Source organism: Pistacia vera, unplaced genomic scaffold (genome assembly GCF_008641045.1).
Source record: "Pistacia vera cultivar Batoury unplaced genomic scaffold, PisVer_v2 Contig291, whole genome shotgun sequence".
Lineage (NCBI taxonomy): Eukaryota > Viridiplantae > Streptophyta > Magnoliopsida > Sapindales > Anacardiaceae > Pistacia > Pistacia vera.
The window spans coordinates 698,036-713,506 of NW_022196103.1; the positions used below are offsets into that span (position 1 = coordinate 698,036).

General features: G+C 36.5%; 2 protein-coding genes across 2 annotated transcripts; both read right to left on the reverse strand.

Annotated features, from left to right (window-relative positions):
* Positions 1-4,965: 4,965 nt before the first annotated feature.
* LOC116134769 (ent-kaurenoic acid oxidase 2-like) lies at positions 4,966-10,162 on the reverse strand. Its single transcript, XM_031420419.1, has 5 exons — positions 10,145-10,162; positions 7,904-8,077; positions 7,652-7,801; positions 5,216-5,419; positions 4,966-5,091 (listed from the first exon to the last, which is right to left on the reverse strand). The coding sequence occupies exons 1-5, from the start codon at positions 10,160-10,162 to the stop codon at positions 4,966-4,968; spliced, it is 672 nt and encodes a 223-aa protein (XP_031276279.1).
* A 1,612-nt stretch (positions 10,163-11,774) lies between these two features.
* LOC116134785 (ent-kaurenoic acid oxidase 1-like) lies at positions 11,775-14,496 on the reverse strand. Its single transcript, XM_031420431.1, has 9 exons — positions 14,033-14,496; positions 13,422-13,746; positions 13,179-13,328; positions 12,825-13,088; positions 12,657-12,740; positions 12,509-12,587; positions 12,335-12,441; positions 12,136-12,254; positions 11,775-12,036 (listed from the first exon to the last, which is right to left on the reverse strand). Exons 1-9 carry the CDS (start codon positions 14,263-14,265, stop codon positions 11,943-11,945), a joined length of 1,455 nt encoding a protein of 484 aa, XP_031276291.1. The 5' UTR covers positions 14,266-14,496; the 3' UTR covers positions 11,775-11,942.
* Between the last annotated feature and the right edge of the window lie 975 nt (positions 14,497-15,471).

Genomic DNA, 15,471 nt, shown 5'->3' on the forward strand with positions numbered 1-15,471 from the left:
TGGGATGTTTTTGTTAATTTAAATATTATTGTTAGGGATGTTTAGCTAAATTAAAAATATATGAGATCAAAATAATCTAAATATTTTCCAAAAATTTATTAAATACTTTTTCAAATGAAATCATATTTTCGTAATAATATCCAACTCAATTTTTTGTGCAATATTTTACAAAGAGATCTAATGGTATAACGTGGACAGAGACAAAACAGAACACTGGTATATTAATTTTCACCCAAACATTGTCAATGTGCTTAATTAATCAAAGATGGGGCTCGTGAATATTGCACTGTTAGAATAAAATTCTTGCCGTAAGATCAGTATATTACAGAGCGAGCACCAAAGGGAAGAGAAAATCACAGTAATATATTTGTACATGGAGAATAGTGTGATTTAACCTGAATGGCATGGTGATAAGCGGTTCCAGGAAAGTTGAACGGCTGAGCTCTAATTCCATGAACCAAACCCTCAAACATTATCCATTGTTTCTGAAACCGGCCCTCGTTCAAAGCTTACAAATAATTTTCCAATATTCTCAAAAGTCACCTGTAAGCATTAATTAGACATATTTAGACATGCTGTAAACATAAGTTCATAAACTAATGAAGGAGATGATTTCTTTATAAGTTTAATTGATGATGATTTACCTTCTTTGCTTCATCATACAGTTTCAATCTACCCTTCTCTGCCCAAGACTGAAGTGCAGCAACCCATACGGGGTTGAACAACAGTAGTGATATGCCTAAGGGCATCAGGCCGATTAAGCGCATTTGACACGTAGGTCGAGCCTGCATGGGCTTTCCCATGAACTGCTACAGCCTACAAGAGATGAATACCCACACATGTCAGCGTTGGGCCATTCAATCATAAAGATGTCATCTGATTTAAACACAAATTTGTTGATCGACGGGAAGCATGCTATTATAGACGGTGATCCGAAGAGTTGGGTTCTGTACATCAACATCCACCGTAACATTCCGTTTAACTTGATTCACTAGTATATCTCATTCTTAATTGGATTAAACTTGTTACAAAAACTTGGTTGATTATTATTTGTTATGTGTGATTTTTATAGAGCTCGCAAATTCAGAAGCTCGCAGAGAAGTAGTGAACCCAAAATCAGCTCGACCCAAGAGTAAGCTCGACTCAGATCAGTACGATCCAGAGTAAGCTCGACTTTCAAAAAAGTTAAAGATAATAGAGATAAGTTTCAACTTCGGATATTTCGGGAGGGATAAGATCAACACCAACACAATCTCAATGCTCAATCACGAAGATCAGAGGATTGCAAATCAACTCTGATCGCAATACCGAACTATCTCTCTTTCCTTTTATCACAACTTGTAAAAAATCCCCTAAAACCGAGATGAGAGGGGTTAGCAAATCATTAGGATAATATACTTGTTATTAAGCTTCTAAAGCAATAAGATAACAGTGGACGTAGGCCTGAATCTAATTTGCCGAACAGTTTAAAAATTGTCTTGTGGCATTTACTTGATTGCATTGCTTATATTTCCTTTGTGATTTCATATCACACACACTCCATTCAAATTCTGTCAAGGTCAATCGTTTCTCTCATGTTGGTACGAATTTTCGTATCAACATCAATATAATGTTAAAAAAAAACTAGGATTCGAATGACCATACTTTGTTTTATAAATTATAATCTGTTACATGTAATACGTTTTTTTTAAATAAAATAGTATATTTAATAGAATAATATTTACTTCAATTATCAGTTTAAAGCATATCTATAGTAAATAGTAATTGTATATGATAAATTGTACTTCATAAATGATTAGATTTAATTAATTATAACATTATTGTATGACAAAAACAAATTTAGAGTCATTCTAATTAATTAAATTAAAGATTCATAATCATATTAATCTTAATATTTAATTTGATTATTTTGTCACAATTAATGTGATTTAACTTATGGGCAAATTCAAAAACTCATTTTCACTCGAGTAACCTCCCCGATCCCCGACGGAGTGGGGAACTTCATCTTGAGATGATAAATGGAAGTAACTGCCTTGAAGGTTCTCAGTAGAGGTCGCCCTAGGATTCCATTGAAGGCCGATGGGCAATCCACGACCAAGAATTCGGTAACCCTAGTCACCTCGTCGTAGTCGCCGAGCGTGACTGGGAGCTGGATTGTTCCGCTGGGGATTAGGTGATCCCCTGTAAAACCGTATAGAGGCATCGAGGCTGGCTTCAGGTCGGCCTCGACCAGGTTCATTCTATCGAAAGCGGACCTGAACAGAATGCTCACAGCGCTTCCGTTGTCCACAAGCATTCTGCAGACATCATGACACCCTATCAGGGGTGTGATCACCAGAGCGTCCTCGTGTAGGTGGTGCAGACAAGCTGCCTCCTTCTAGCAGAAGGTGATTGGTTCTTCCTTCCTGGCTTTCTAAGGTCGCTGCGATGTGCTCATGACCCTGATTGGGTCATGATGTGCTTCTCGAGCATACCTGTCCTGCGCCCCTCACGTGTTTCCAGCGAGGTACGGACCTCCGAAAATTAGGTTCACACTACTGTACCCGCTGCGATCACGGCGCTTGTTCTTTCGCTCCCCCTGGTTTTCTTTTGGGGAGTCGTCAATGTACTCCTTGAAGTGTCCCTTCTTGATAAGCTCTTCGATAGCCTGCTTTAGAGCTCGGCATTCATCAGTGTGATGCCCGTTATCCCGATGATAACGATAGTATTTCTTGCTGTTCCTGGCCGTTGCAGGAGTTTTCATGGGTTCTGGCTCACCGAGCAGACTGGCTTCCTCGGATTTGTCGAGGATCGCAGATATGGACACATTCAGCGGAGTGTATTGGGCCCTGTCGCGGTCGTGACGGGGAACAGGAGCATAGGATTTTTTCTGCTCGTAGCGGGGTTTTTTCCCTTTTCGCTGATCGTCATTGTCTCCTTTGCGATCAGCTCGCCTGTTGTCTCCCCGACCTGACACACCGCTTGAGGTCCCGTGATCGCGACGGCGAAGTGCCGCCAATGAATTCTCTATTCGGAGATACTTTTCCGTCAGGTTGTAGAATCTGGTGAGGGAAATATCGTCCTCAGCCTGCAGCTCCTTCCACAGGTCGGTTTGCGGGCGAACTCCGGCTATTATAAGAGTTCGGATGGACTCTTCTGGAGCATGGGCCACCTTGTTGAGTTCCCTGTGGAAGCGGTCAACATAAGACTGCAGGGATTCGTCTCTTTCTTGCCTTATGTTGCTGAGGTAGCTTAAAGGCATTGAAAATTTCCGGTTGGCTTGGAAATGCTGCAAGAACGTCGTGCTCATCTGAGGCCACGAACTGATCGATCCCGCTGGGAGCAACCTTAACCACCGTTTGGCGTGAGAAGTCAGCGTCACAGCCAAACATCGGTATTTCGCAAGGTTCGAAACCTGGTGGAGCTCCATCAGGTCGTTGAACTCATACCAATGATCCTGCGGATCATAATTTCCATCAAACGGCCGCATATCTGGCATTCTGAACCCTGGTGGAAGTGGGGCAGCTAGCACTTCCAGAGAAAATGGGGATGTAGAGGCGACCTGCGCCTGTTCGTTTTGCTGCTCCCTTAGCCTGTCCAGAGCTTGCTGCAGCTCCTCAATTTGCGGTAATGGGGCCAATTGGGGGTTGTTTTCACCCGTGCGAGCCCTGCCTTCTCGGTTGTGGTTCAGGAAAGTCCGGAGATCAGATTCCTCCTCGCCTCGGCCGGCATTTCCGGCCGCCCTTGACACACGCTGACTAGAGGCGTGTGAAGACGATGGGTTGTGAGGGGCACTTTCACGACCCTCGCGGTGGTACGAACCGCCCCGTGAGGTGTGAGGGCCTCTCGCATAACGATCGGGATCGTTCTGCTGTTGGTGATCGGGACCACCATGCCCAGCATTTTTGCTTGGGTTTACCTGCATCGTGGCGTGAGACAGCTCGGGGTCCACTCTTTCGCCAAGTCTCAGCTTTGCTGATACCCTGCTTGGGGCACCTTTGGTATTCGCCGGCCCTTGGGAGCCCGTAGGCTTGTTTTTTGCCACTTGTTACCCTTGCGCTTACGCGCTGCAGTGCTCGCGGCACGGGCTATCGCCCTTTGCCGCGCTTTCGCGCGACCTGCAGGCGTTTTTAGCGGTTGTACCGCTCCAGCTGTCGTAGATGACATGCCTTGGTCCAGACGGTCCAACCTTTGGTTGACCATCTGGAGAGTATTGTCAAACCTCTCCAGGTAGCTTCTGATGGCAGGGTCCAATTGCGGGGCTGCTGGGGTATTCCCAGCAGCATTTTGCGAAATTAGAAGTATGTTGGAAGGGGTGTCCCTCTGGGCCAGGGGGACTCCTTCCGCATGCTGGTTCCCTTGCTCAGGTTCAGATTGGCGGGCCATTGTAGCTGTAAGACCAGTAGGTCAAAGATTCTCCTGATAAAGGGTAGACACTAAATCAAGCCCTCCTTCTAGCGCCAACTGTTGATGCTCCGTTTAAGCACCAACGAATTTTCACGTGTGTAACGCTGATTGGCCGTTCAATGCACATGGAAATGAAATATCTAAAGCGAAATAAATGTAAAAGGAGTTTTTTAAGGTGGTTCGGATGCTAAGGTAGCAAGTCCTACGTCCACTGATTTGCATTGATATTAGTGTGGGTCAGGTCGCGAGTGCGAGCTGACTTACATAAGATGAAAAAGTCAAAATGATTACAGGAGAGAGAGAGAGCTCTTTTTGTATGAGAAACGGCCGACCCCCTCTAATGAAGGGGTCTTCTTCATTTTATATCAGTCTGAAGCGTATAATCATCACTAAATCCATGGTTTGGTGTGATTGTCAGGATGTAATCCGGCTTTACGTCCCATTTCCCTTTTCCCAGGCTGACATCGCACGATTTGTTGCAGAAAAAAGGACACGTGTGGGCTCCATATCACTTGGCAGGTCTGACATGTGCGTGCTGCTCTGACGGGAGCAGGTCACCCTTCACGTGACTTTCCCACGTCAGCCCTTCATTTTCCTGGACATAACAGATATATACATTACCTTGCTGGTATATTTCAATTTAGAAACATCTTCACCAGTAATGAAATCCCCTTTCTTGTTCTTGCGTATAGCCATATTCTCTTCCTGAAATTTGCATAGAAGACATAATCAGGGTGAGTCGTCACAAGAAGAGATATATATAATTATGCATTTTGTAAATATTTGAATATAGAATCGACATATTTATGGACATGGTTATATATAATACCCGTAGCTTCTGAAGGACATTAGGGACAAGGCTGATGATACTGTCTAGAACCTCTTGGTCGTTTAATTTTTTGCCTTCATCATCTTCAATTTGCATCAGCCCATCCATTAGGTCATTTGTTGTTTCAACTTCGTTTCCATTTTTCTTCTTCTTTTTCTCTAGCTCCGCCTCCACCCTAAAAATTGTCTCCAGCTTCCTCCTACACTGCACCCATTCATGGACATACTGTCATATTCATATATCAAATTCTACTGAGCCCCCGGCCTTAAATTTAGCATAAGTTAATTTCTTCCCAACAAAACCTCATTTAGACTTTTAGTCTTTTTTTTTTTTTTTTTTTTTTTTTGTTGGTCATCTCAAAAGTAATAGATCCACGATCATTTATTTAAATACTTCTATATACAGTTAAACCTCTCTATAGTAATACTTTATATAGGAATAAAAAATTATATTTCCAATCTGAGATAGTTATAAATAAGAATAAACTCCACATTGTAATAAGTTATAATTTTTCTAATTCCTGTCTTAAGAAAAGTTGCCTCTATATAGTAATAATTATCTGTATATTACAAAAAAAATATATGATATGTTACATTAAAGGTTTAAGATGAAATAAAAATATTTATCTGAAGTTGTTTAGGACAATAATTTATACTTTAGAGTTGTTATTACATCTTTTAACTTGCAGATACATTACTCGCTAGCATAGACATTTTCTTGTTAAAACCAAAACATTTCTAGCTTCTCAAACATGTTTAGAGCTTCTTGACATGAAACTTTTTGTATTTCCGTACTATCATCCTTATAATTATTTCTTTTCTCTTCTTGTTTAATTGTAGAAATAATTTTTTCTTTTGTTAAAACATACATGATTTGTCACGCATTTGGATGATTAAGGAAGACATTAATATTCATTCGATTAGTGTAATGAAGTTGTCGAATTTGATCACTCAATTCTACAATGACTCTTTGATTCTCCTCATCCACTTCATTTATACCTTGCAATTCATCGACATCAGGGGTTCTAATTTTGTAATGCTTAAAACAATTGGCAATTGTCTGTGGCTTTACATCAGTTGCCATGCAGCAACTGCATTTACAATTTCATCAATGACAATTATCTTTGTTGGTTTCAAAATACGATCTTCTATCTATTTCAAAAGTAGGCAATTAAAACGCTGAATTAAAACCTTAATATTATTAAAACATGAATTAAAATTATAATATTGTACTACTAAAATATGAATTATGAAATAAGAAATTTTTTTAACTACATCCTTATTAAATTATAACCTCCTTATAATACTATAGAGAGGTTTTACTGTATATGGTCAAAATAATATGTTTCCAGTAAATACAGATCCACTTCAGCCCCACGGCCCCACCTGAAAGCCGGTGGTTGTTATTTGCGGAAAAAATTAACGATAAATCGAATGAAATGGGCCATTTACTGTTCATGCATGGAGATGTTCCCAATTAACTACTGTATTTGTTTTATTATTCAAAATGTTATCCTATCTCATTCTATTCAAAATACATATTTATTTCAATATTCTCAAAATTCAATTATATTCTATTCAACTCAAAATATTTAGATTTTTTTAACTCTTGAGGTTTGTTAATTTAACTAAACACTCTCAACAAAAAAATTTATAAATTGACAAAAACACCCTCACATATTCTCGGCAACTGGCCACCACCGAAGGTGGCTAGAATCTATCAAAATAGCGCACAACCGGTTGGATGTGGCCAATCGTGCACTAACCTGGCGTTTTTTTGCTAGATCCGCCATGGATCTAATCGAAAAATGCTAAATCTATTGCCAAAGTTTTGGCCACATCTGGTCATCAACGGTCAGATCTATGGCAGTAGATCTGACCGTTTCTGAACAAATTCACCATGTATCTGATCGAAAAATTCCAGATCGGTTCACTACCAGTCAGATCTAGTCGGTCATGTGCCATTTCAGAGACTTCAGACCACCGCCCGACAGTGGTGACCGGCTATCGGCATTTAATAAGTGGGTTGGGATGTTTTTGTTAATTTTAAAATATTTATTGTTAGGGATGTTTAGCTAAATTAACAAATATATGAGATCAAAATAATCTAAATATTTTCCAAAAATTTATTAAATACTTTTTCAAATTGAAATCATATTTTCGTAATAATAATCCAACTCAATTTTTTTGTGCAATATTTTACAAAGAGATCTAATGGTATAACGTGGACAGAGACAAAACAGAACACTGGTATATTAATTTTCACCCAAACATTGTCAATGTGCTTAAAATTAATCAAAGATGGCCTGGCTCGTGAATATTGCACTGATTAGAATAAAATTCTTGCCGTAAGATCAGTATATTTACAGAGCAGAGCACCAAAGGGAAGAGAAAATCACAGTAATATATTTGTACATGGAGAATAGTGTGATTTAACCTGAATGGCATGGTGATAAGCGGTTCCAGGAAAGTTGAACGGCTGAGCTCTAATTCCATGAACCAAACCCTCAAACAATTTATCCATTGTTTCTGAAACCGGCCCTCGTTCAAAGCTTACAAATAATTTTCCAATATTCTCAAAAGTCACCTGTAAGCATTAATTAGACAATATTTAGACATGCTGTAAACATAAGTTCATAAACTAATGAAGAGGATTTTCTTTATAATGTTTAATTGATGATGATTTTACCTTCTTTGCTTCATCATACAGTTTCAATCTACCCTTCTCTGCCCAAGACTGAAGTGCAGCAACCATACGGGGTTGAACAACAGTAGTGATATGCCTAAGGGCATCAGGCCGATTAAGCGCATTTGACACGTAGCTTCTGAGCCTTGCATGGGCTTTCCCATGAACTGCTACAGCCTACAAGAGATGAATACCCCACAATGTCAGCGTTGGGCCATTCAATCATAAAGATGTCATCTGATTTAAACACAAATTTGTTGATCGACGGGAAGCATGCTATTATAGACGGTGATCCGAAGAGTTGGGTTCTGTACATTCCAACTCCATCACCGTAACATTCTCGTTTAACTTGATTCACTAGTATATCTCATTCTTAATTGGATTAAACTTGTTACAAAAACTTGGTTGATTATATATTTTGTTATGTGTGATTTTTCTATAGAGCTCGCAAATCTCAGAAGCTCGCAGAGAAGTAGTTGAACCCAAAATCAGCTCGACCCAAGAGTAAGCTCGACTCAGAATCAGTACGATCCAGAGTAAGCTCGACTTTCAAAAAAGTTAAAGATAATAGAGATAAGTTTCAATCTCGGATATTTCGGGAGGGATAAGATCAACACCAACACAATCTCAATGCTCAATCACGAAGATCAGAGGATTGCAAATCAACTCTGATCGCAATACCGAACTTATCTCTCTTTCCTTTTATCACAACTTGTAAAAAAATCCCCTAAACCGATGAGAAAGGGGTTAGCAAATTTCATTAGGCATAATATACTTGTTATTATAAGCTCTCTAAAGCAATAAGATAACAGTGGACGTAGGCCTGAATTCTAATTTGCCGAACTAGTTTAAAAATTGTCTTGTGTCATTTACTTGATTGCATTGCTTATATTTCCTTTGCTGATTTCATTAATCACACACACATCCATTCAAATTCTGTCAAGGTCAATCGTTTCTCTCATGTTGGTACGAATTTTCGTATCAACATCAATATAATGTTAAAAAAAAACTTAGGATTCGAATGACCATACTTTTGTTTTATAAATTATAATCTTGTTACATGTAATACGTTTTTTTTAAATAAAATAGTATATTTAATAGAATAATATTTACTTCAATTATCAAGTTTAAAGCATATCTATAGTAAATTAGTAATTGTATATGATAAATTGTACTTCATTAAATGATTAGATATTTAATTAATTATAACATTATTGTATGACATAAAACAAATTTAGAGTCATTCTAATTAATTAAATTAAAGATTCATAAATCATATTAATCTTAATATTTAATTTGATTATTTTGTCACAATTAATGTTGATTTAACTTATGGGCAAATTCAAAAACTTCATTTTCACTCTAGTAATTATAATATCACAAACTGTCAGGGGTGTATTTATAAATTTTTAGGATATATTTGTTATTTTTTAAATTACTAGGGGGTAATATTTTATAGGGTACTCGGGTAAAGAACCGAAACTTACATTTCAAGTTATGGTTCCTTCTAAAATTGCAGATACTCGAAACCACTCACCCTTAAATTGTTATTAGTTTGTAAATTCTAGAAAAGGAAATGTGATAATGAGTAATTCCAATAGTTTTGCTTTAATTTTAGTGGATGTGCCTCGCCTGCAAATATCCATAATTGGCCACGAATTCTGTCATTTTCAAAACTTAAAACCAATTAGATGCATTAAATACTTTTTATTATATATTAAAAGAACTAACATGACATTCTCTGTACTTATGTTATATATCTTTATGGGCAAAAAATCATATTAGGCTTAACGGGATCTAATAATGAAATAAACATATTACGGCTCAATGTCATAGCCTAATTCCGATTAGGCCTACGTTTAGATATACCTTGTGAACTGATCATTCTATGAGTTGGATTATCCTATAAGTTAAGCTAAATCGGGTTCTAGCTGTTAGCTCACAATAGTCCCAAAATAGGAATCAGAATCATATTTACTTTTCACTTCAGTCAAGATTCATAATCTTACTTGAAGTAGCAACCCTAATCCAATAAAGGCAAACCTCATGTGCTTCCTTCCTAATTAGGACTCATTTACCAAGTAGGACTCAGAGTTCTACTAAGACTCCAACCTCTTTGGCTCATTACATAAAAAGGGGTCAAGCCTTTCAATTTTCATTCAGAATCACCCATAGCTTTAGCTCCTAAATTCTTACACCCAAGAATCACCACTTCCCCTGCCGTAAAGTTTAGTTTTGACTAACTTTACCACCTTTAACCATTGCAAAGCTACGCTCTGGCCACTTTGTGTTAGTCTAGCCCTAGCCGCATTATAACAGTAAATCTTTTCCGCTCTTGGCCCTCACTAAAATACATTCAACCTCGCTAACTTGAGTGTCAGAGCACCTACGGCAGACACCACATCGGTGTCACCCAAGCCTTCACGTTATCTTTCTCTCTTTGTGCAAGTTCATCAGATTGTCAGTGACTCACTTCTCACAAGATCTGCCCCTTCCGAATCAACCATAAATTTTATCGTCAACAATATCCTCGTTATCATTATTTCTAAATTAAAATTTTAGATAATTAGATTGAAAGTTCAAAAAAAATTAAAGCTAAAAAAATACTTATAAAATATCCTAAGAATATAATACAATTAGACAATACAAAAAAATATAGATTAAAATAATTATCAATACTTTGAAGAAAAAAATAACAATAAATTTATATGTGAAGCAATTAAAAACTTACAATTCTAAAATAATGTGAATAGCAAAAGATAGTAGTATTTATGAGATAATAGTGAGATGTCAAAAATATTTGAAAAAATAGGAAATTAAAGTTAATTTTAATAATTTATATATGGACAAATTTATCATTATAAAATTTATTAAAAAGTGTGACTTCTTTAGGGTTTCAATAAATCCTGTGGGTGTGATAAAAGGGTCAGATATTATAATCTGGGCCCATTTGATTTTAATCTAAAAATAGTTTTAAAAATTAAAGATATATGTAAAATAAAAAATAAAAAAAGTTTACAATAATACTGCCTTCAAAAAAATAAAAAATTACAATAATACTCACAAAATGTTTTTGAATAAAAAAAAAAAAAACATGTTTATTGTAGATGCAAAAAATCTACCATCATGAAAATAGGGTCTGATCCGTGAGGTTGAGACCACTGACAATCCACTAGACCTGCACACATGAAAGGACAAGCGTGAAGCTTACGGAAAACACTAGGGTGGTGTTTGCTGTAGGCACTCCGACGCTCAAGTCAGCAAGGCTGAAAAAGATTATTTGATAAGAATTAAGGAGAAGACAGATTACCAAGAGTCTTGTCGGAGGCTAGGACTACGACAGAGGCGTCGGGTTCTTGGGAACAAGAACTTTGGGAGCAAATAGATGGTTTTGAGTAGTCTAAATTGACATGAGAGATTCCTCAATGAGAGGGCATACCTTTGTTTTTATAGTGAACCTAAGGGGTTGGAATTCTAGTAAGACACTGAGCCATTTTTCGGGAGATAATCCCTATCAGAAAAGAAATATGATTTATTTCGTTTATCAGATTAAGTTTAATAGTTTGAGCAAGATTTAGAATCTTAGTAGAAGAGGAAATAGAATGAGATTATGATTTCCTATTTATGAACTGTTGCAAGCTAATGGGCTGAAACCCAATTTAGCTTAACTTATAGGATAACCCAACTCATAAAGTAGGTAATTCACAAGGTGATTTTAAGCATTAGCCCAATTGAGATTAAGCTGAAACCTTAGGCCGTGACATACTTATTTCATTATTGGGTCTCGTCAGGGTCAAAACGATTTTTGACCCTAAACATTTATTATAATATATTTCAAATAATAAAAAATAGATGCTTAACGTCCACAAAATGCTATATTAACAACAATATCGTCTGGATTTTATTGATGAGAAGCTGTACATATTTTGTAAAAGCAAGAACCCACTAACCAAAATAAAATTTTCCTAACCAGAATAGAAAACCAAATTATAAAATAAAAATTAATTTATTAACTGCAAAGAGTCACTAGTAACCAGTAATACTAGAATTCCCTGAAATTGATGATCTCAACCCCATCAACCGGTCTTGGATGTGAAAGATAAATAATCTTTGCATCCGGATTCGTTAATTCCCACCTGAAATTCAATTAAAATAACATTATTAAATAAAGCTCATACAAACTATGGATTAATTTAATTCAAGTAATTAATTAAAAGGTCATTGGCCTCCTTTACTTGTATCCAACCGACAAATGGTGAAGAAACAGAGCAATTTGTAACCGAGAAAGCGTGTTTCCAGGACAGGTTCTAGCTCCAGTACCAAAAACCTGATAGCTACCCGGCCTTGCTGGTTTCTATATATTAATAAAACAGAAAGTAATTAAAAACTGCAAGGCATTGGTTAATTATACAAACTAATCCACTTCGTGCTTACATTCCATCTATCAGGATTGAAGCAGGTGGGATCATCAAAGTTTTCTGGATCTGTATGGAGGTATCGAAGCCACAAAATCACCTTCCAGTTCTTTGGTATTTTATAACCTGCATAAGGGATCAATAATTTCAACTTGAGATCATTCCTTAAATCATAATAAACTTAGCTTTCTACCTTCGTATTCCACTTCCTGCGTGGCCAATCTGAAAGAAATCGCGGCTATATTGGCCATTCTTATTGTTTCTTCCACCACCTGTAAGGAAAGATCATTACTTCAGGAAACAATAAAATCTCTTACCAATTTAACAAATATATACATTACCTTGTTGGTGTATTTCAATTTAGAAACATCTTCAATAGTAATGTAATCTCCTTTCTTCTTTTTGCGTATCGCCATATTCTCTTCCTGAAATTTGCATAGAAGGTACATACTCAGGATGGATCACAAGAAGATATAGAATTGATATATAGATATGGAAATGTATAATACCCGTAGCTTTTCAAGGACATTAGGATACTTGGCAAGATAATAAAGAGCCCACATTGACGCAACAGCCGTAGATTCATATCCAGCAACAACAAAGCTGAGAATATTATCCACAACCTCTTGGTCACTTAACCTTTTGCCTTCCTCATCTTCAATTTGCATCAGCCCATCCATTAGATCATTTGTTGTCTCAACTCCATTTTCATTCTTTTTCTTCTTCTTCTTCTCCAGCTCCACCCTGAAAATTGCGTCTAGCTTTTTCCTACACTGTCATTCATGGACAGGACTCTGTAATATATCATTTATTCACAATAATATACAGGGTATAGACATCTAAAATAGTGTAACCTTAATTACCTGAAGGGCATGGTGATAAGCAGTTCCGGGAAAGTTGAACGGTTGAGCTCTAACTCCACCAAGCAACCCGTAAAACAATTTATCCATGGTTTCCAGAAGAGGCCCTGGTTCAAAGCTTACGAATAATTTTCCAATATTCTCGAAAGTCACCTGCAAACATGGGATATTGAATCACTTCATACTTAAATCTTAAAAGGGACGTTTCGTTAGTGATATAAATACTCAACTAATTGATGATTTTACCTTCTTTGCTTCATCATACATTTTCAGTCGACCCTTCTGGGCCCATGATTGAAGTGCAGCAACCATACGTGGTTGTACCATTTCAGTGATACGCCTAAGAGCATCAGGTCGATTAATCGCATTAATCACGAAGCTTCTGAGCCTGGTATGTGCTTTTCCATGGACTGCTACAAGAGACGTGCTTCCCATTAAGTCAATGTTGGGCCATTTGAGGATAAAATTGGCATCTGATCGAAACACAAATTTGTTGATCGACGGGAAGCATGCTATTATAGACGGTGATCCGAAGAGGTGGGTTCTGTACATTCCTACTCCATCACCATACCTGATCAATCATCATCAACACCGACTTTTAGTAAGACATGGTATTATGATATGATTAAGTTACGGCCGGCCAGGCTCTTCTTGTCAACCTCTAGCAGATTAGACTAAACTTCGTCCTCTTGCTGTTATCTCCAACTGGGGTTTTAAAACTAGAAGATCTACAGAACTAATCAATATAGAGGCCATAGATATCATTAATCACTTATGTTTGAAAATTTTAAGATATATGTATGTATTACATATGTTCAATAGGAAAAAGAAAAGGGATGTGTGTCTTAATTACTTACTTTCGTCGCTTTGAATTGATGAAATCATCAGGGCGGCGAAGAACCTTGAAGTACCAAAGAAAGCTGATCATTTCCCCCAAAAATGGAAAGCCCATGTAACCAGGTGGCAACCTGGTTCCGGTACCGGAATATCTAAATTTGAGAGGAACTGCATACCATAGGTCGTTCCACCACCACAACATCCACCCCAATATTGGCAGAAATCCTAAAACCCAACTCAACCATACTTCCATTTTCCTTTCCCCTCAAAATTTACTGCCTTAACCTAATTATATAACCTTTTGCATACATTACTGAATAAAAAATTAAAGTAAATATTAAATATAATGCCAAATGGGGCTGATTCTTCTCATTATATAACCTTTTGCATACATTACTGAATAAAAAATTAAAGTAAATATTAAATATAATGCCAAATGGGGCTGATTCTTCTCATTATTCATCTAACCCTGAAGAATGCTACTGGACAAAATAGTGCGTCACTTAATAAAGAAAGAAATATGTATAGTTCAGAGCATGGAGTAGATGAATCTAACGAATTTTATATATTTAACATAGAGATGAGTTAATGGCGGGCAAAATAATTATGACGTATTCTGTGTACAGAACCTTGTTCCCTTCTTCATTGATGAAGGGAAATAAATCATGGATTTCGGAACTCGAAAAAATCTGGAGTTTCAGATGCTTCACTTCTAAATTATTCCGCCCACTATGTTTTTGTCTTATAGCCTTGAGATAGCATTTCTTGTACTTATCGCATTAAATTTCTTTTACCTTCATTTGGTTGGTAATTTAATAGTCTTCTTATTTGGATATATACAGACAGGAAATTGATTAATATTGATATTGACTGAAACAGGAATATGAATTCTGATTCTTTTTTCTGCTTTAACAAAATGAAGAACACTTTTAGGGATGCTCACTCAAGTATAAATTCCTAATTGGCGACAGAGAGTATGAATTCCAAAGCAGAGTAATCATCCCGTTAGTGCTGGACAATATATATTCCAGTTACTTCAATCTCAAATACTGGCGGATAATCCTGTTTATAGAAGTCTGAGCGCATCTCCAACCCAACGCCAATTTGGTGGCGTGAAAAATGGGCTTCAGCCTACGTCAAACATTACATTTACACTAAATTAGTATAATTGTACGTTAAATTTGATATAATACTATTTATGTATACTAATTTGATGTGACATTGTTCAAATACTATAAAATATTTTTTTTATTTATATTTATGTTAATTTGATTATTATTTATATTGGTATTTATAATAATAAATTTATAATAATTATATAATTCAAAAAAAAATAAAAAAAATAAAAAACAAAACTTTATTCAATACAAATATTAAACTAAAATAACTCAAAATAAAAATTAACACTAATTTAAAAATACTAAAATTAAAAAATAAAATACAACATAAACTAAAATAA

Bases quoted from the DNA above. Each gene is read 5' to 3' on its own strand.
- LOC116134769 (XM_031420419.1), bottom strand. The intron at 7,802-7,903 runs GTAAAATCATCA...TAATGCTTACAG, and splicing joins TGTATGATGAAGCAAAGAAG to GTGACTTTTGAGAATATTGG. The intron at 5,420-7,651 runs GTTAAATCACAC...GAATGGGTGCAG, and splicing joins CTTATCACCATGCCATTCAG to TGTAGGAGGAAGCTGGAGAC.
- LOC116134785 (XM_031420431.1), bottom strand. From the start codon at position 14,265: ATGGAAGTATGGTTGAGTTGGGTTTTAGGATTTCTGCCAATATTGGGG. The intron at 12,588-12,656 runs GTAATGTATATA...CTTTCCTTACAG, and splicing joins AATTGAAATACACCAACAAG to GTGGTGGAAGAAACAATAAG. The intron at 12,442-12,508 runs GTAGAAAGCTAA...TCCCTTATGCAG, and splicing joins GCAGGAAGTGGAATACGAAG to GTTATAAAATACCAAAGAAC.